The sequence below is a fragment of the Dryobates pubescens genome, chromosome 1 (assembly GCF_014839835.1).
Source record: "Dryobates pubescens isolate bDryPub1 chromosome 1, bDryPub1.pri, whole genome shotgun sequence".
NCBI lineage: Eukaryota > Metazoa > Chordata > Aves > Piciformes > Picidae > Dryobates > Dryobates pubescens.
Window position 1 is genome coordinate 4,858,376 of NC_071612.1, and position 19,542 is coordinate 4,877,917.

Sequence of the window (19,542 nt, forward strand, 5' to 3'; positions counted from 1 at the left end):
GCGGACACTGCTCCCGTCTCTCCACGCTTTATTTGCGCGCGACGCGGCCCCGCCGCGCACGTGGCCTGCGGCCCCGCCCCCCCCGCCCAGCGCGGGAAAAGGCCACGTGCGCGCGGCCGCCCCCCCAGGCCCTACAGCTCCAGGTGTGCCCTACTGTAGGCTTTGTCCACTGTCCACTCGCCCCCGGCCTCGGCCCCCGCGAAGCGCTCCATCTCCTGCTGAAACTGCAGCTGCCGCCGCCGGTTGGGGTCCACATTGATCCAGTTGTTGGCAATCCACTTGGTGCCTTGGGTGACCAGGCAGCCCCCGTGCAGGGCAAAGTCGTCCAGCTCCCCCACCCAGCCTGTGGAGCAAAGCCCTGTGAGGAGGTGGCAAGGGAGTGCTGCAGCATCCCCAGGCACAGAGACAGGAGTGCGCAGGGAAGCATGACCAGTTAACAGTGACAGCAGCTCTCCTGCCCACAGCACCTGCCTGGATTTTAGCCCAGATACAACTCACAGGAGTTGGCTCCTCCTAGAGCCCCTCCACCTCAGTGCAACCCCACCCTAGCACCCTTGAGGAGCTGACCAGGGCAGGCTCCCAAAACGCAAAAATTCATTGCCTCCGTGTCTTTGCTCAGCTCAAAAGCTCTTATATTCTGTGCCACAGCTTCTGTTTTTCCTTGCTCTTGCCAAAACGGGAGGCTGCTGTGGAAGGGATGTGTACTGCCACTAGAAGGCCCATGGAAGTCAGAGGCTCAAGGCCATATTAAGAGATTGCATTTCAGCAGTTCTAAATGACCCTCTCTTTACAGTGGTCCCATGTTTTTTTTCTGTGGCAGACTTGCATTAGCCACCACCTTCCACTTAGGAAAAATCTGCTTGTAAAAACACAACAGGCCTCTTACAGGAAAGTGATCTTTTCACAGCTTGCTCTTACAGACCTTGGTATTATCATCCAACAGTCCAAATGCCAGTCTTGTGACCTCCTCTGTGGGTTTTCTAGAGATGGAAACATGGGCTGCTCCCAGGGGACCTGAGATGCTATACTCCTTCCTCCCATCAGTGCTCAAAATCTGCCATCAAACTACTCTGGCACCACACACCAGCAGCCTGGAAGATTCATGTCAGCCCCCCACCCTGGCTGTCAGGGAAAACCATGCTGTGCTTCATGAGAAAAACAGCCCCGGGGATACATATCATCAGGCTGTGGCTAAGCTATAAAGCAGGAGTGGGCCCCAAGCACGGCAGAGGCCTTACACAGGGCAGACCATGCCTCCCTGGGCTGCAGAGCTGATGGCCGTTCTTTTGTCTGCCACCTCTCCTCCCCATCCCTTTGGGCAACACCACATCAGTGAAGCATTCTGAATTGCAGACCAAGCTCCAGCAGGAGTTTCAGCTCGCACAGCAGGATAGGAGGCAGCTTGCAATGGCTAGTGCAGCCAAGGTCTTTGTTTGCTAGCTAGTCCCGTCCCCCAAAGACATTAGAAGCCACTGACCTACTGCCTGTAAACAAAAGCCTTTCAGAGCCAGGAAGCTCCTACCCAGCTGGTGACAAGTAGACTCTACAGTTCCCACTAGCAGGCAGCTACCACCCTTTGGCTCTTCTTAGCTCTCATATGCTGCAAGGCAGCGGCTGTTGCCTCCCGCAGTCCTACCCCTCCCGTACCTTCTCCGTCTGACAGGTAGTTGTACCAGAAGACAGCTGTGCCTTGCTGAGGCTTCACTCGCAAATTGCCCTTGTCGCAGTTTTTCCGAGTATCTCGCAGGTCAATGTCGTTCTGGATCAAAGACTAGCAAGAAATCACAGAGAAGGTGTCACAAATGGGGCTGGACTGAAGCACCCACACTGGGCTGCTGCAGCCATTGTCTTGCCCTTGGCCGGACACCTCCCATAGGTCAAAGCTCATAGAGGCAGGCCAGGGCTTTCAGAACCCACCCTGCAAAGCTAGTTTCAGTCCCCTGGAGGTCTGTAACCTGTTTCTCAGCAGCCACCTTAACACATCGTGTGACAGAAGCACAACACACCTGTCAAGATTAAGTCTGAGGAATCCTGCCCAGACAGAAGCGAGGAGGACCTGTGTTTTGGCTGCAACACCAACAGACCACCCCTCACACCTCTAAGTGGGAAGAGCTGCAGCTCTCAAAGCCCCGCACCTCTTCCCTTGGCCTCAGAGGAAAAAGATCACAAGCAGAACCCAACTTCCTCATGCTCTAGCTACAAAGGCTGGACATTAGTCCTCCAGTGTCATGCAGTGGACTCCTTCTGCACTCATGGCAAATAAAGACCTTCAAAGGAGGACTCAAAATCCCCAGGGGTAACACGTAGGTGAGGTTCATTTACCATCTCCTCGTATGTCCTGTTGTCAGCTATAGGAAAGACTGTTTCACCTCCCCCAGTCACATTGTTCAGGTAGAACAGCACTGTCACATACCTACAAGACAGGAGTGGCTTTCAGGGGACACAACTGGAACAGAAGGAAATGCACAGGGGCTGTCTGTACCCTGCTCCTCCACCATACATACAGCAGCTCCTCCAAGACATCACAAGATACATGATTTACATCATCAGCTTTTCTCCAAGGACAAGGATAACAAAGAAAATCCCCCCCCTAAAGACTGAGAGTGCATTTCTAGTCTCTGGTGGGGATGGCCCATCAGCTCTGCAGAACCACTCTGCCCTTTTTGTGTGGACACCCAGGAGTCGACCACCTCCTCCTTCAACCTTGTTCGTGCCAGCGATCTCCAGAGCTAGTTCAGAGCCTGCAGCCTGAGCACCGAGTCTCATGCTAGGTGAGGTGAAACAACTCTCTGCACCTCTTCTCTAACACGCTCCAGACTGTGCCAAGGCAGAACTTACCGGCAGGAGGTCTCAAAGGGAGCACTTTCATTGGCAACCAGCTTTGTGTGGCTGCAGGCAGTCTCGGGGAAGACAGGGCCACTGTCCATGTGGGCATGGTAGTGCCCTCCTTGGTCATAGCGCACAACCTGGAGGGGCTCGCTGTGCTCCACGATCTCGGGGGGCAAGCGAGTCAGACGCATTACCCTGAGGAAGAGGAGAGCAGAGCAGGTGAGGGGAATGCACCATCGCCCTGGTCGGCCACTACTCCCAAGCAGGTAACGAATCCAGAGAAAGAGAACCCCCTTCCCCGAGAGACTGGAGAGACAGGTGGGCTGCAGCAGCATGCCAAGAGATAACTAGGTCCTTACAGATCTGCTGCATCGCTCAGAAAGTCCTCGTCAAGGTTAATAAAAAAACTCAAAACCAAACGGTGCATCTCCAGCAGGACTGCTCTCAGGAAGACTTTGCTTGCTCATCAAGATCCTTTGTGTGTGTGTCCCTGGAGCCTTCATGTGCCATCTCATCGCTTCTCTGGACTCCTGCTCACCACCTACAGACCTCGGGGACAGGGCAAAGCACAGGGCCCCTGCTGAGAGGGAACGAGAGACTAACTCTAGGAATGTTCTTGTCACCTAACTCACCTTTCCCTGTTGCCTTTTCAGCAGCCTCTCCCCAGGGCAGAGGGGCACTGGAAGTGATCAAGGAGACCGGAGCCCTCCTGCTCTGGGATTTTTCCGCTGCTACATCTGAGATCATCCCCAAGGCAAGCAGGTACGTCTTGAGACCTGCCAAAGAACACTCCGAGCTCTGAGAACCTGGACCAGTGAAGCCCTCGGGGCAGGTGCAAGAGGAATGACAAAGCCCCTCCAGGCACCACATGGTCCCAGGGAGGACTAACAGCCTCCTTCAGCGCTGTGTCTTCATATCCTCACAACAGTGGCCAAATGAAGAGCGTAAAAGCAGTATGCTGATGCCTGTGTGCACTGGCTAACTGGCACAGAGAAGGTGGCAGCCACAGTCTGCTCTAATCAAGCCAATATGTGACTCCATTCTCCCTCTGGAATGCACTGAAGAAAAGGAGTGGCCAACAGCCGTTTTCAAGCCTCAGGACAGATTTTACCCACCCATGTTCTGAGTGAGGACCAGCAAGAAGAGAGTTTCCAGCCAATTATCTGGCACTCAGCACGGCTAAGTGATTTGGCCTGCATGCTGGGTTCCAATGCTTCCCAGCAACAAATCTGAGATGAAGGGAAGGGCAAGAGTTCTACCGGCTGCTGTGAGCTGCTCTGTGATACTTGTGCTCAAAGGATTAAACTAAGTTGGCTTACTTGAGGTGAAGCTGTGCTTGTTAAAAAGTCAGCTCTGAACAGCTGAGACAGATTTCAGTGAAATGCATGAGTAACTACAGCAAATGACAGTAACTGTTGGCACCCAGACAGCATTGGAAATGGGCAGTTTCTCCCAGTAAGCTCATTTACTAATTAGAAAGAATTACTTCATATAATGCCAAGTCTTCTTGGTTTTATAGGGCTGTTCCCAAAAGTGAATGGAGATGCTGAAAGGTTTGATTTTTCTTTTTCCTTTTCCATGGGACAATACAAATTCTTGTTCTAATGGAAACCTCCTCTCCCCATTTCGTATCTGTGTTCATTGCTCTTTATACTCCAAAGACTTTCAGGCAATTAGGAAGTGTGAATATTAGCAAGTCTGCTACTGCCTCTCCCAGCACAGGTGGTCCTCATGCCTGCACAAACCCAACCACCCCTCAGCTGCCTGGCCCTTACCTTTGCCGTATGGCTCTCATGACCTGGTGTGCGCCCTCGCCCTGGTACAGCCAGGTGTGCTGGCTATTGCGCACCAGGTCGCTCATCTTCACCTTCTGGCTTCCCATGTACTTGTGGAAATCACGAATGTTCAACTGTTTGAACTCCTCCAAACTCAACACACCTATGGGAGGACAGGAAAAGCCAGCTGACTCTGCTGCAGGTCTTCTTGGAGGCCTGTACTCAGAGAAACCACCAGCTGAGGGCACTGCAGAATGTGCCTTCCTCAAACAAATGCCATTTGGGGTCCACCACTGTTCCCACCATGGGCTGCACCCGGCCAGAATGTGCAGGATTACAGGTCCCAGCAATGCTCTTGCCTTTAGCAGAGTAGAGGGCATGCAGCAACTTGCAAAAGTGAACCATTGGCTGCCATGCAGGGGCAGAACTGGGACAGGCAAAACACCATTTTGAACTTTGAAAAGCTCCTAAAACACACAAAAAGAAAACAGCCACTGCAGTTCCAACATCTGTAGTGTCACACCTAAAAAGCCTGTGCCACCTGATGCCTCGGGGCTTGTTCTTAAATAACTAAACAGACACATTAAAAGGCAGAGCAGGACACCTCAGACCACATTTCCTACAAAACCTTTCGTGGTGATTTACAAATGCCAACCCCCAAACAAGCAGTGCAGTCTTCTGCATTTGTGTAACTGCAAAACATGAGCTAGAAACACAACAGAGCATGATCCTGTGCAAGTAGAAATAACAGAAAAGTGAGAGGTAAAAAGTGGCTTCTACTAAAACAGGTGTTTCTTTGTTTGGACTCAGCTGGACTTGGCAAGGGATGGACTTTTGCCTTTGTCAGCTTCAGAAAAGTCCTCACATTGGTTGTTTCCTCTTTCTGGAGAAGAAGCAAAGCTCTGCAATGGGGATCAGGTCCAAACAGCATGTGGAGTGCGGCAGTGTGCTGCCCAGCAGCCAGCACACATCATGGCTGCAACTGGAGCTTGTTCAGGCAGCGAACCCAGTGCTGCTGCGGTGCCAGCTCTGCTCCGTGGGCACACAACATCCTCCAGCAGGGGGAAGGACCAGCCACCAGGGTCAGCCTGGGACAGTGGCGACCAAATGATCTACATCATTATTATTTCCAGTGTCTTGCTGTCCCTACTTCCCCTTAATCCATGTGGTCTTGGATGACGCAGTGCCACATCCAGGTTGTGACCTGGTCTCTCGGTGTCATGTACCAATCTAACAAGAGAGGGAAGCAGCTCGCTGGAAGCAAGGTCCTGCCAAGAGCACTTCAGCAGGACCTTTCATTTGTTAATGTCCAGAACAGTGGAAAAGCCACTGAGGACTCAGTCATACGCTCCTACCCCTGCCAAGCATACCACCAGCTTGGAGGAGTAGGGCATGGGGTGCCCTCCGGATATTTAGGCATTCACAAGGGCACTGCTTCAATGCCAAATCAGCTCCTCCTGCGCAGCTCTCAACGTCAGGTCACTGAAAGAGAGCGTGCAGAGCTTGTGTGTTCACTTAATATGATTAGGAAATAGAGAGTTGCTTAATTGAGGCCACTCTAATTAGAGCAGCAGAGGTTAGAGTACATGTCCGGACCAGCGAGAACCCTTTGGAGATTGAAGACAGGAGAGGCAGAAGTGGCCTCATGTAGTTCAGGGCAGAGAGGGGGGTCAGTAATGAAGGATGACCAACAAGACCACCCTCACCTCCACTTATTCTGCCAGTGATGGAGGGCTCCCAGCCTGCTGCAGAATTCTCCCTAAAAATAGGAGGGGAGCAGAGCTTGCACCTTGACAAAAGCTATGTAGTCAGAGCTAGGTCTGTGTCTCAGACCATGGCAGCAGAAGCTCATCCTGAAGGTTCTGTTACAATGGGGCACAGATCAAGGTAGGTCTGACAAAGGAGAGGGTCTGTGGGGTTATATTTTGGTCCTGCTTCTGCAAGATGCAAGCCCAGGTGGTGGAACTAGTCTACTGCTAGACTGGAGCGGAAGGGCAGGAGTGCTGCGATGAGAGGTTTACATTGATTTTACTTTTCTGTGAGGGTCTCTGAAGCAGTGTTACTTTGCTTTGAAGAACACAGCTAGAGAAACAAGCTTGGGCATGGACACAGCTATTGCTCTGCCCCACGTGGTTGTGTGAAGCATCCAGCATGCTGGCAGTGAAGGAATTCCTACGGAGCTGCTCTTACCATTCCCATCAGGATCAGCCTTGACTGCAGAGTACATCTCCCGGATGTTTTCGGGGGTCATCCACCTGCCATTCCCAAGACGGGTGTGGGTCAACACCTGAAATTCATAAATGGATCAATGCTGGGCACTGGTGCTGCTGAAACCCAGAGATTCCCTCTCTGCTTGGCGTCTGGCGAGTGCTTCTCTGCAGCGCATCAGCCAGCCAGGCGTCAGCACATCTCTCCAGAGAGAAGATTGCAGTGAGCATCATCTGGCAGCCACATGCAGTTGTGGCTGATGGGTGTTGCTATTTCCAGTTTAGATCATGGCAAATGACTGCTGAGACTCAGTTAACCAGTTTTGACATGGAGGGAGCACAGCTCTCTTGAAGGGAAAGTAAAGCTAAAAGAATGTTTTTACTGGTCTAAGACAAGGGCTTGGAATAAAATGCTTCCTTTCCACATGGCCAGAAAGCTGGTGTATCCTGGAGAGCTCTCAGCAGGCTCTGACTCCCAGAGAAAGGAACTTTGCCCTGTTTTGTCACTGGTGTAGCTCTCCACACTCCACAACACTTGCTGTCCATAGGATAGCACACACCCAGCCTGGGAGCCTGGGGAGAGACATCCTTGAACTGCCAGTGCCTGCCATGGTGCACCCTGCCATACAGCTCAAGGGTGCTGAAGAGCTGTGGACAAGGTGCTCATTATCACCTTCTGGGCTCATTAACAGGGGTGGCTTTGCTGGTGTCTTGTCAGCACAGTCTGCTCCCCACAGGCTGCACAAAGCTGTGCCACACTACAAACTCACTGCCTTGGAACACCCAGTAAGAGGAAACCCACAGCACAAGGAGTGTTTTACCCAGCATACTGAACAACACACACCTCCTGCCTGTGCTGTTACCTCTCAATAGCATGACAACTGCAAATACTGACCAGTGTGTACTGGGGTCTGGCTCTACACAAGCACATAAGTAATGAAGGAGCCATCTAAAGAAGGGACCTGCCACAGAGTCCTGCAGCAAACCTCCTCTGGTCTGTCCTGTACTCTACCTCTTTCAGCTGCAGCTGCCCATCCTGATTGTGGTCCAGCAGATTGAAAATGTCCATCTGGCTGATTTCTATCATTTCCATGGCTTCCTCATAGTCATCTGTTGGTAGAATCTGGCTCTTCTGCAGCCCCTTCAGCTGTGCCAGATGGACGATGAGCTTGCACTCTTCCTCTGTCAGAAAATCAGGAATTTCTGCAGCAAAAGTGTGAGCAGCAACAGAGAGTGAGGAACTGATACTGTGGGACCCAATTCCAATGGCAGGCCACTCAGAGGAAAACAGAACCAAACAAAACAACAAAGAGTGGGTGGGGAAACTGAGGATTTGTCTGAATTTGGGACATTCAAACCCATCCACTCTTCCACAAGAAGAGCTCCTAAAGAGCATACAGCACACACCTGGGCTACTGGAACTGGGTATTTTTACAGCAGCAGTTCCTAAATGTTTGGATCCAGGGGTCAAGCCCTTAAACTCTCTGGCAGATAGCACAATGGACAAAGGAGTGAGCAAACGTGCTATCACTGCGTATTATCACTTCAAAGGTGATATGTGGATCACAGTTTACAGGAAGGGAGGCCAAAACTCTTTATGATGGGCTGTGGTGATGGCCAGGGTTTCCTGCTTCCTTGCCCTCATGTGGAGAGGGTGGTGTTTTGCACAGAACCTAACACCTTTCAGGGGAAAACATCACAGTGCTCTGCTATGAAACTCAAACAGAAAGGAGACAACTTCCAAACTTATTCTCACTCATTCCCTTGATCCCCCACTAAAAATGGACTTCAAACACAAGATTAATGGGGAAGACACTGTACATGGTGGATGCCATGCTTCATATCCAGGCAGCACTCCAGTATCACTGGCTTTCCTTTGCAGCACACCACCAGCAGCAATTGGGCAATACCAGGATCCCAGGGAAATTTAATTGCAAAGAAATCCACTGATGACTAGGAGGCTAAGAAGTGTCTAGCTGCACAGTGCACACAGTTGTGAAGCACTAGTGAGGTCCCATTCCATAACATAGCTATTCTGTGTCCCAGCAGATTGAGAACCACCAAAGCAGGACAAGATTAAGTGCTCCTAGTCCCAAGGCCCTGCTCTCTGAACTGCAATCTCCTAGAATTCCTAGGTATGGGCCATGGACACAGTATGGATTCTATGATCTTAAAAGATCTTTTTCAACTGAAACAATTCCATGATTCTATGATTCTAACTACAGCAGCAATCCTCAAAGAGGGGAAAAAAAACCAGTCAATTACTTCCATGACCTTAAATCAACCCTATCAGGTCAAACTGTCAATAAGCTGCTGGCTCCTGGGTCAGTGCAGACCAGAACTGGAACTGTAGAAAACAAGAAGTTCCTGGGAAGCCCCAGAAACACAATGCAGCCAGCTGTATCCCTAACACCCTCTGAGGAAACCATTTCTGCCACAGTCCTTGTGCCAGGGGATGCTTCAGAGCCAGAGCTTCCACTGACCAGCTTGAACCTCACGGCAGGGCACGGGGTCCGACTGAACCACGCGCGCTGGCAAGCGTGCTCCCAGCATTTCCCATTCCCCCAGCTGGGCTACAGTAATGATGGCTTCCGGAATCTTAATTACATGCTGGAGGAAGGGCAATCCTGCTCTTCAGCAGCAGTAAGGGGATTGTGCAGTGCAGTAAGAATTCTGTCAGACAGAAAGCCTGCTCTGTCAGGCAGGTTGCAAGGTGAGGGGCCTGCCAGCTCAGCGCTGCCAATCCGGTCTGCAAACAACCTGGCTCCACAGCTGCAAATTAGTTCCTCTCTATCCTTAGCTCTCTGAAACAGTTAACTTCTGGCTGTGAGACCATCCTATCTCCCTGCCTGCTCAACAATGGATCCAGCTAAACAAATGCCCTCCTAATTGACTTTGAGCAACACTTGATTGCTTTTACAAAAAACAAAAGGGAGAAAAACATTGGGGTTTATGAAATAATGACTAATCCTGGAGCAAGAGAAAGGGGATGCGTTGGAGCACTGGTGTCAAACAGAGATTCAATCTTGGCTTAAAGAGCCCCAAGACACACGGGCCAAGTCATTCATCCCTCCCCAACTGCCCTCATTTCCACACCTGCTGATCTAAGCCAAACCCCTGCTAAAATCCAAACAATCAGGGCCACTGGCAAACAAAAATTGGAGCATTGTCTTCCCCATGAGGGCTCTGAAAAGGCCGCACTTAATGAGGATGGATTGACAGAGAGGTGGCTCCAAGGCTATAAAAGGCATCCCACAGTTGGGAGCAGCTCAGTCCGGGGTGCGCTGCCTGTTCGTTTGCTCCCAGCTAGCTCTGAGCATGGTCAGGACCCACCGCAGGCACCCCTCGAGGTCGGCTGGCCCATGGCTGCTGGGTGTCCCATGGCTGCTGGGTGTCCTGGCACGCCTGCTGCTCTGGGGCTCTCCAGGAGCCTGGGCGAGCTACCTGAGAAGATCCTCCAGCTGCACACCCATTCCACACCACATGGCCTTGTGCTATGATATCGGCTACTCTGAGATGAGGATTCCCAACCTGCTGGAGCATGAGACCATGCCAGAAGTGATCCAGCAGTCTTCCAGCTGGCTGCCTTTGCTCGCCAGGGAGTGCCACCCAGATGCAAGGATTTTCCTCTGCTCCCTCTTTGCACCGATCTGCTTGGACAGGTAAGATGTTTTTGCAAGTTATTTTAGCTGTAGCAAGTAACATTCCCCAAGAGTGCCACCGTGTTTGCCTCCTGAGAGAAAATGTGTGCAGTGTGATTCCTGCAGTTCCCAAGAAGCCCAGCTGCCCCTCCTGGCAAGGGGCAATTGGATTTCCCAGCAGGATCCTTCCCTCTGAAAGTGAAACACGAGTCTTTCATCTCGCTGGAGCAGAAACATTATGTTCCCTCCTCCAGATTGTCCTGCTCACCCACCCCAGGCACAGCTGCCGTCTTCCCTGGCTGCACCCCTGGCATGGCACAGTAGCTGCTGGCACCCACCAGCCTCACCCACCTTCCATGCAGCCCCTCATTCTCAGCTCTTGTCTTCAACATGTAGGGGGGTTTCTCAGACTGAATGCCAGCAGCAGAGAAAAATCCTGAGTTTTGTGTGAAGCCATCAGAGTTGTTAAGTGGGTGTCTAAGTAAGCACCAGTAAAGGTAAGCATCCTTTGCACACCTAGAGGTCTCCAAGAGAGGGAAAGGGCTTCCAGCAGCAGCCTCTGTTGAACAGCCTCATCCCTTCTGTTCTCAGAAATTCATTGTTTGCATCCTGGGCATGAAATGTTCAAAACACACCAGAGATCCCACTAGAGCTCTGCTAGCACTACAATGTGCAACACAGCCATGTTCAGCCACAGGGCGGTGCCAGGGCTCGACCCTCAGCCTGCCGCCAGGAGTCCAGAGATGCTGCCCTTCTCATTCCCTCCCCAGGCTCATCTACCCCTGCCGCAGCCTGTGTGAAGCTGTCAAGAGAAGCTGTGCTCCAGTCATGGCTTGTTATGGCTACCCCTGGCCTGAAATCCTGAACTGCAACAAGTTTCCTGCGGATCATGAACTGTGCATCGCAGCAGTCTCCACGGACGAAAACTCCTCGAGCAGGAGAAGTAAGCTGGGTTTTTTCCTCATATGTTTTCCCACGTGTAACACTCTCAGAAGGATGGGTCTGTGCCTTCTTTTTATTCCTAATGTTTCTGGGTTTAAGCTGTATTAAAAAAACCCCCAACAAACAGTTTATACACTGCAGTTTTGTTCTCTGTGGGAGCTCCACTGTGCCTAGAAAATCAGCATAACATTGACTGCAGCTTGTTCCCCTCTCTACTGTATTCATTAGCTCCCCGGGTGCCATCAGACCATGCAGGGTTTGGGACAGGGAGAAGGAGTGGCTGTGAAAGCCTAACACCCAAGCACAGCATGAGAGCTTGTGGTGTGCAGGCTCCAGGCAGTGAGATGTGCTTCCAGCAGAGCCAAGGAGCTGCAGCCCTGATGTTTAAAAAACCCAAAACATGCAGAAAGAAATGTTTTGCAAATCTTCTCTTTAAACATTAAGAAACAGCACAAAAGGGCATGAGCCTCTGCAGACATGAGTTACACGAGGAAAAAAAGTCATTAAGGTTGAAAGACTAAATTAAACACCAGTTACTGCTGAACACTGTGTGTGACTCAGGAGCAGATAAGGAGAGAACAGATGCCTCGTTTCAGCATCACTGGGTGGGACTCTGACCATACCAAAGGCTTTACTGTTTCATCCAAACTAGAACTCTTCATCAGGCGTTTTCACTGTGGATTTAACATGCAGCAACACACACCAGCTTAAACAAAGCACAACAAGCAGTGTCTGCCCCAGCCGCAGGAAGGAGAGCTTAACATCTCCCACCTTACAGCCTGAGCTGTCTCTCAGGGACTGGGCAGAAAGCACAACTTGGGAACAGCAAGCCACCACTCACAGATCTCAAAACTTCATTGTGCCTTCTCAAGTGGAGCTTGACAAGGGCAATACAACCACATTTCTGTTACAGCAGTGCCCCGAGCCAGCTGCAAGGACTGTGAGCTTGAGGAGGCCAGTACTGCCAGGGAGATCCTGGAAAACCTCTGCACCAATGACTTTGGTAAGTATCTCTCCTTTTCCTCTCAGTTGCTGCCATTTCCTGCAGCAAAGAGTGACAGAAATAAGCTTTGCCATAACAAATTGCCTTGGAGGAACTGCATCTTTCACGGCAGATGCCAGAGATTTTCATGTCCCAACTTACCTGTAGGGTAGAAGTAGGGCCCAGCTCCATGCAGCACCAAAGGTGCACCTGCTTTATTTCTGTGGGCCATGGCTTGGTTTTGGTCTGTGGCTGCTAAATACAAGCCCTGCTCTGGTTTTCCTTTGGAGACCAACATTTCAATCAATGTTTATAAAAACCCTTGGCAAACTCCATGCTAGGTATTTCAAACTTCAGTACCACTGTTCTAGCAATGCAACTCTCCTTCTCCTAGCCTGCCTCTGCTCAGTCAGCTGGCAGGAAATTTTCAAGACACTATCCTGAATTCAGGCACAAACTTCATGGGGAGAAAAAAGCAAAGTTTAAAATCCTGGGCAGCTGTCAATCTTTACACCTCTTGAAACCTCTGCTCACAGTCAAGTAGTTTGCACAAGACCAGGACTTGGATGCACCCACTTGCTAGTGCCCCTGCTTCCTACAGGGTTTGTGCCCATGCAGAGGTGCTGATATGCCTTTGACATTCTCATGGGGGAAGGCAGAGTGAGAAGAACAGTGCTCAGTACTGGATACTAACCTCAGACAGGACCTTTTACATGTACACTGCAATTACAAGAGCTTGGATGGGTGTGTCACCACATTACAGAAACAGCAAGAAAGCCTTGCCCTGCCTGGGTCTATTAAGTAGGTAAGAGCCACGAAGCGTAAACCAAACTAACCGCTCTTTTTCCACTCCCTGCAGCAGTGAAAATCCGAATCCTGAGGAAAAATACAACCACCACCATCTCAGACTTCGACCTGGACCCTGGCAGGGTGGAAGTCCTCAAGCACGGCCCACTTCTTAGAACTGAAATCCCTGCCAGGCTCCAGCAGTGGCTGGACATAGATGCCACCTGTGTACACAACATCATGAGAGGCACTCACACGGGGGTCTTTGTTGTAAGTGGTGAAGTGCAGAGCGACAAAGTGGTGGTGAACAAGGCCTATGCCTGGCAGAAGAAGAACAGGAACCTGCACCAGGCAGTGCGCAGGTGGAAACATCACCGCTGCCCCGAACAGGCTGGCCGGAAGGTCTGAGAAACCTCCCTTCCCAGAGTAAGAACCTGCTCCCCTCCCTATGGCTAGAAAACTCCTTTCCCTGGCAGCTGGTCTTTTGAAGATGTTCTTAGGTGGTCCAAAGCAGTCTTAGTCCACAGGTAGGGCCTCCCTACAGATCCCCATTTTACTGAGACAGAGCTTAAGGATGCTGATTCCTCTTGCAAGGCTCTGCAGATCCAGGACTTGCCAAGCACAGCTTTGTGTAGGATCTAGCGTCACAGCGAAACAGAACTCTGCAGGCAAGCACAAACTAGAAGAGACCTTTACTAACAGGTCCTTGTACTTATTAACATCAAAGCTGACAGCCATTTCAGCTTCATCATTTGACACTGATGCTGCCCAAGTGCCTGCTTGCTTCCTCTCCAGAGAGACCACATGGAAGTCTTCCCAACTGCTAAGTGATGCTTTTTGTGTAATGGAGCAAATACTTTATACTTTTGAATAGTCTGATGCAACTTAAGCGGGGAGGCACCCACCCCAGCAATGCCTGGCCCCTTAAAAAATGAATGATAACAACTCTGCTCTTGAGCAGTCACTCAGGCTGTCCCTTCAGCTCACTGTGCTGAAAGCTGATGAGCAATCCACACAGGTAAAAGGCCAGCAAGGCAGGAGAAGCACACAACAAAGACAGCTGAGGGTTTCTGCATAGCAGGGAAAACCATTTTTTTAACACCAGAAATTCAGTTTGAGCCAGAAGATACTGGTAACTGGGGAACTACTGAAGATATCAAGATACTACAAGGGCCTTGAGGAAGAGCAGAGCAGAAGACATGAGATGTTTAAATCTCTGTTTTGCTGACCAAACAGCAGCTTTGCTTGGGACTTGAAGGTGAGCCCCAACCACAGCACAATAGGAGCTACTTGCAGTTCTGGCAAGTGTGGGGGGGAGAAATGTTACACAGCCATCTGGGCTTCTACCTGCAGGCAAAGAAGATAGAAAAGGTGGCAAAACACAGACTTGCCATGCTGTCTCAGCTCGCTCTCAAACCTAAGCAGGGACTTAAATTCCCTACAGGGGTAAACACAGCTACAGACCGCAGAGCAGAGAACAGCAATCACCCAAAGACGACGAGTTGGATCTCTGCCGCCTGACAAAGCTCCATCCGTGGGAAGCTTCCCAGGCTGGATTAAACTTGGGACTGAAATAAGAAAATATGAGGAGAATGGCCTGCGGTCTGGGTTGTGGAGAGAGACACCCTGTTAGCTGGAGACACACTGCCTCCCTGTGCTCGTAAAGCACACCAACAACCCACGACATGATCTCTTCAGATTTCGTGTGGGCTGAGGCGAGCACTCAGACACACCGAAATTCATCTGCGCCGTGACATTTGTGCAGGGATTACTTCTATTCCCTGAGGCTCAGAAGAAAAACCACAGTGAGAGTTCCTATTTTTATTCCTCTCCACGGCCTTGTCTTGCAAACTGCCGCCCAATCCACAGAAGCCTCTGCCAGGTGGTCCCAGCGATGGCAGCATCCTCTGAACAGACTGCGTTTGGAAAACATGACAGAACCCATAAAAGCTCTGAAGGTTGAAAAGGCTTTGTCTGATATTTGTTTTCCATTAACAGGGTTATTTGATTACTAGTGTTTCCCAACTAAAAAGTGCACAGATGGTCTGACTTACAAGCTTTAGAAATTATGTCTTGTAGCCGGAGGGGGGGTGGGGGGGAAAGCAGAGCAGGGACTGTTTGATAGCTCTGTGAAATACACTTGGGTTCGATGCAGAGGACTTACCCACATTTCAAAAACAAACCACAGGTTCCCCTGTGGTGCACAGGGCCATGCTCCACAGCACAGAGCTCACATTAAATCATTATGAGCCATCCACTGCTGTGGTCCCACAACAGCCTGCTCTGCTGAAAGCAAAGATCACAGACCAGCAACTTAGTTCTCTTAAATTGGCTCTTATGTGCCACAACAATTGGTGTTAAGTAAAATCCCCAGAAATTCAAGATTCCTGCTTTGCTATCAGCTTCTGGGTTTGTCTAACACAACCAGTTTAAATACACATTTCCACTAATTTAAACAACAGAGATGCAATAAATTAGGGGTTTTTAACTAGCTGATTTAGATTGGTACTGTTTGCATAGATAGCCTCTGGAAGTCTTTTAAAGTCAGAGCTGGCTCCTGGCAGGTTCATCCGGGAGATAAGAGCTGTCTTGCAACTTGCAGTTTCTAAATAAGGGCCTCCTTATCAGAGGACAACAGAGAACAGGCTCATATGGCATCTCAAACGTTGACTGTCTATGATAGCATCCTCAGGGAGCAAAGATTCCTCCAGAACTGATGGAGGTGCCAGAATGACAAGCTAAAAATCATGGCATTAGCGCTGCCAGGACCAGGCTGCCTTCTATCAGCTCCAGCACCTTCCTTTCAGGCCAGGATCAGCTCTTTAAGGGGTACCAGCAGGGTAGAGAAAAAAATCCCAGAGCAATTGGCCCAGACCATAGTTCTGGTAATGACTTCAGCTTTGCAATCACTAGGGGTGTCAGCTCCAGCTCGGTGTGTCTGTTTACTGAATGCCAGACAGAAATCCACATCAAAATGTACCAACCATGAGTACTGCAGATGTAGAAATGACAGAAGAACTCTGCCTATTTCTTCCACATACTTATTGCATTAAAGGAGTTTAATAAGAAACCTGTCTGATTCGTGGCCAGGCTTTCAGTGTACAGAATCTATTTGGATTCAGAAAAAAAACCCCTCTTTTTATCTATTACTGAGAAAGCATCTAAAAGACTCAATGCAATTTTCTCAAGAGACAAAAGGTTCCCTGATTTTGCAGTAGTGGGAATGTGGTAATCATCTGTTCCAAAAAAAGTTAATTTATATATTCTCAGTAGTCCTCCAGAACACAGAGTTCAGTTATTTAGACTCTATCAGTCACAGCAAAAATCACAGAAGGGTAAAGAAGGTTTAAAATGTATCTGATGTTATGTGGTTGTGTATCAGAGCAGCCAGAACAGGATGCAAAACAGTGCAAGACATAGTGGAAGAAAGACATGGAATCTATCAGCTGTCCTCTTCCTCACTTCCTCAGCACTAAAGCACCAAGACTATAAACTGCTTTATCATCATTTATTACCAAAAGTTTGGGGATCTCAGGTCCTTTCCTAATACTGAGCAGCTTTTTCAAGGTCCTCTTCAGCGATCTGCTGTCTACTGTATTTTAAGGGAATCTGGAAAACCTAGAAAGGTTAATCTACCAAATTCTTTTAAGTGGACCATCCAGAACATGTAACCTCTGCAAATACTGTGTCAAAACAGCTTAAACAAAATCAATATCTTTTTAACGCAGCCTCGAGGAAAAGCTGCACAGGGAGGCAAAGCAAACACAGGAAGAGTCATTTTCCCGTCAGTGGGTGTAAGACAGCGGCGGGTGTCAGACAACCCCCCCGCAGCTGTCACAGACCCCTCGCCGTTAGGGCTGCAGCAGTGGATGCTGACAGATCAGCGAGGGCAGTGGGAAACCCTCCAGACCTGCCCACCAGGACCAGCGGACACCGCTCCCACAGCCCCGGTACCGGCTGCCGGCCGGGCCATTACCCCACGGGCCAGCCCCGGGGGAGGCGCCGAGCCACCCGCCTGCTACCGGCGTCCCTGGGGGCCGGTGCTGACCTACCAGCGACGAGGAGGCTAGCGGTGGTTGGGGGTGGTGGAGGCAGTGGGGCTGGTACTCACCGAAGAGAAGAGGCTTGAGGCTGAGGGTACGCACGGCGTGGGTCCTGCCAGGCAGCAGCTCCACTCGCTGCGTGTGGCCCACCTGCGGGGAGAGCTGCGGTGAGCGGCGGCGCGGCCCCAGCCCCGACCCCAGCCCCCCCAGCGCGGCCTTGCCTTGATGCCCTCGAGGCGCGGGAGGGCGCGGGTGGGCGGCGGCGGTGGCGGCGGAGGGGGGGCGGCGGCGGGTGGCCCGCCGGCCTCACCGGCGCTCAGGTGCACGAAGAGCAGAAGACCCAGCACATTGAGGACATAGAGGTGGGCGAAGACCATGAGGACGAGGAAGTAGGGCCGCGAGCAGACGGGCCGCGGGCGGCCCCCCGGCGGGCCGGGCAGCGGGGGACCCTCTGCCCGCGATGCCGCAGCCGCCGCCGCCGCCGCCGCCATCGCGCCCCGGGCCCGCCAGGCCTCGCGCGTCACCCCGGCAACCACCTGGCGTCTTGCGTCACCGCGCCGCGGGGCCCCGTGGAAGGGCGGGGCCTCGGCAGGAGCCAGCGGGTAGAGGGCGGAGCCAGAACCAACGGGGCGGAGCCAGCGGCGGCGAGGAGCGGCGTTGGGCTCTGCCCTCCCTTTTTCCCCCTCCAAGAAAAGCCAAGACACCACCGAACTTACAAAGTCACAATTTATTTGAAATAAACCAAGGGCACAGTTCTGGCAACCGTCTCCCAGGCGGTTTTAGCCGCCCCTGCCCCTCTCCAGGGCCTGTGAAGAAAAGCGAGGGGTGGCAGCAGCAATGCGGATCCCCCCGAGGCCGTGTTGGGGTGTAGCACAGTCCCCCCCTCAACATTATCCCACAACTTGAACCAGACAGGGGTGAGGAAAGAATTCCCAGAACAAATGCCTCATTTAAAAATAAAGTTCTATTTTTTTTGTCACCTGCTTAAAAAGTCGAAAATTTAGAGTGCAAGACTATAGTACAGAAACCTTCTGCTGCCCCCATCCCCACGGGCACGGCCCCTTCACCAGCAGGCAGAGCAGCAGTCATGCAGTTTGTGATCAGTAGAAAAAAATTTGTTACAGTCTGGGAAGCCTGAGGACTATTAGAGATGAGGCAGCCAATGCATTAACATAAGCGAAACTGAAATAAAAGAGCATTTGATACAAGGATGAAGAGGTGTCAGGAAACAAGTGCAAGGAGGAAAAGAAAAAACAAAGTGAGAAAAAACAAAGAAAAGAAAAAAAAGAGAGGTCAAACATTCCAAATCTGTAGCAGTAATTCACCAAAGGGAAACATGTACCTCAGAATTAATGGCTCATGAGCCACTTGCTATTCACTTACATTCAAATAACTTGCTGGCTTGAACAGGGCTGTGTTAAAGGGGGAAAAGCTGACCTTGTCTTGGCTTCAAGAACTCCCATTTCCCTCCTGTCACCTGCCTCTCAAGCAGTGTCAGCCACCTCATAGTGCCCTGTGCTGTGCACGTTTTGTCTTGACACCAATAGTGAAGTCACCCTGCCTGGGCAGCAAAAGTCCTGCTGTTTTCCCAGCATATAGAGACGGGATCTGCATGTGCAAACCAGGACTTCCACCACCTTCAGAAAGGGTGTTTTGTAGACTTTTAAAACAAACAGAACTGCTAACAAAGGGCTAGTTTCAGAAGACTTGAAATAATTTAGGGGGTGCCCTGTGCAATATTTATTCCTGTTCCCCGGCCAAGCAGCTCAGCAGCCTGTTCAGAATGTTTGGCCACAGCTATATGGTCTAGCTTGTCTACAAACAAGGATTCATAGCAAAGCATTTTGTGGGGGCATGGGAGAGAAGAGGAGGGAGGGAGGGTGAGAGAGACAGACAAAACCCCATTCTCATCTAGCTCAAAGCCGGACAGCTGTATAACAGAAGTGAGAATTCTTTGGGATTAAGAAACTCCATATACCTGTTCTACAAAGAGATTAGTTGTTATGGTAGTCACATTAGACAAGAACACCAGCTTTTATCCTAATTAGTACTTTGTACATTACATTTTTAAAGAATAATTTAAACATTGGTTCTACACTCTGCAAACTGCTGGGGCTCAGCACGCTTCCCCCAACACTATCCTTTCCCCTGGGTCCAGTGTGCCCAGACCTTGACAATCATTTGGGAAGGGGAGAGGAAGGAAGAGACTGACCTCTGGAATATATCACAAAGAGGGTATTAAGAGGCTGCTGGTAAGAGCAGGAGAGGGAATGAAGTCAGGAGACAGCAGCTGGAGCAAGGACATATGTACCTTTATAGCTCCATCTGAGAGGGAAG

General features: G+C 50.7%; 2 protein-coding genes across 2 annotated transcripts; one reads left to right on the top strand and one right to left on the bottom strand.

Annotated features, from left to right (window-relative positions):
- Positions 1 to 75: 75 nt before the first annotated feature.
- On the bottom strand, positions 76 to 17,736 carry P4HTM (prolyl 4-hydroxylase, transmembrane). Its single transcript, XM_054180525.1, has 9 exons — positions 17,427 to 17,736; positions 17,274 to 17,355; positions 7,824 to 8,014; positions 6,795 to 6,891; positions 4,605 to 4,767; positions 2,839 to 3,024; positions 2,323 to 2,413; positions 1,648 to 1,771; positions 76 to 343 (listed from the first exon to the last, which is right to left on the bottom strand). The coding sequence occupies exons 1-9, from the start codon at positions 17,694 to 17,696 to the stop codon at positions 132 to 134; spliced, it is 1,416 nt and encodes a 471-aa protein (XP_054036500.1). The 5' UTR covers positions 17,697 to 17,736; the 3' UTR covers positions 76 to 131.
- LOC128899988 (secreted frizzled-related protein 5-like) lies at positions 9,533 to 13,956 on the top strand. The gene is made up of 4 exons (XM_054180537.1): positions 9,533 to 10,473; positions 11,223 to 11,395; positions 12,308 to 12,397; positions 13,236 to 13,956. The coding sequence occupies exons 1-4, from the start codon at positions 10,130 to 10,132 to the stop codon at positions 13,568 to 13,570; spliced, it is 942 nt and encodes a 313-aa protein (XP_054036512.1). The 5' UTR covers positions 9,533 to 10,129; the 3' UTR covers positions 13,571 to 13,956.
- Positions 17,737 to 19,542: the final 1,806 nt, after the last annotated feature.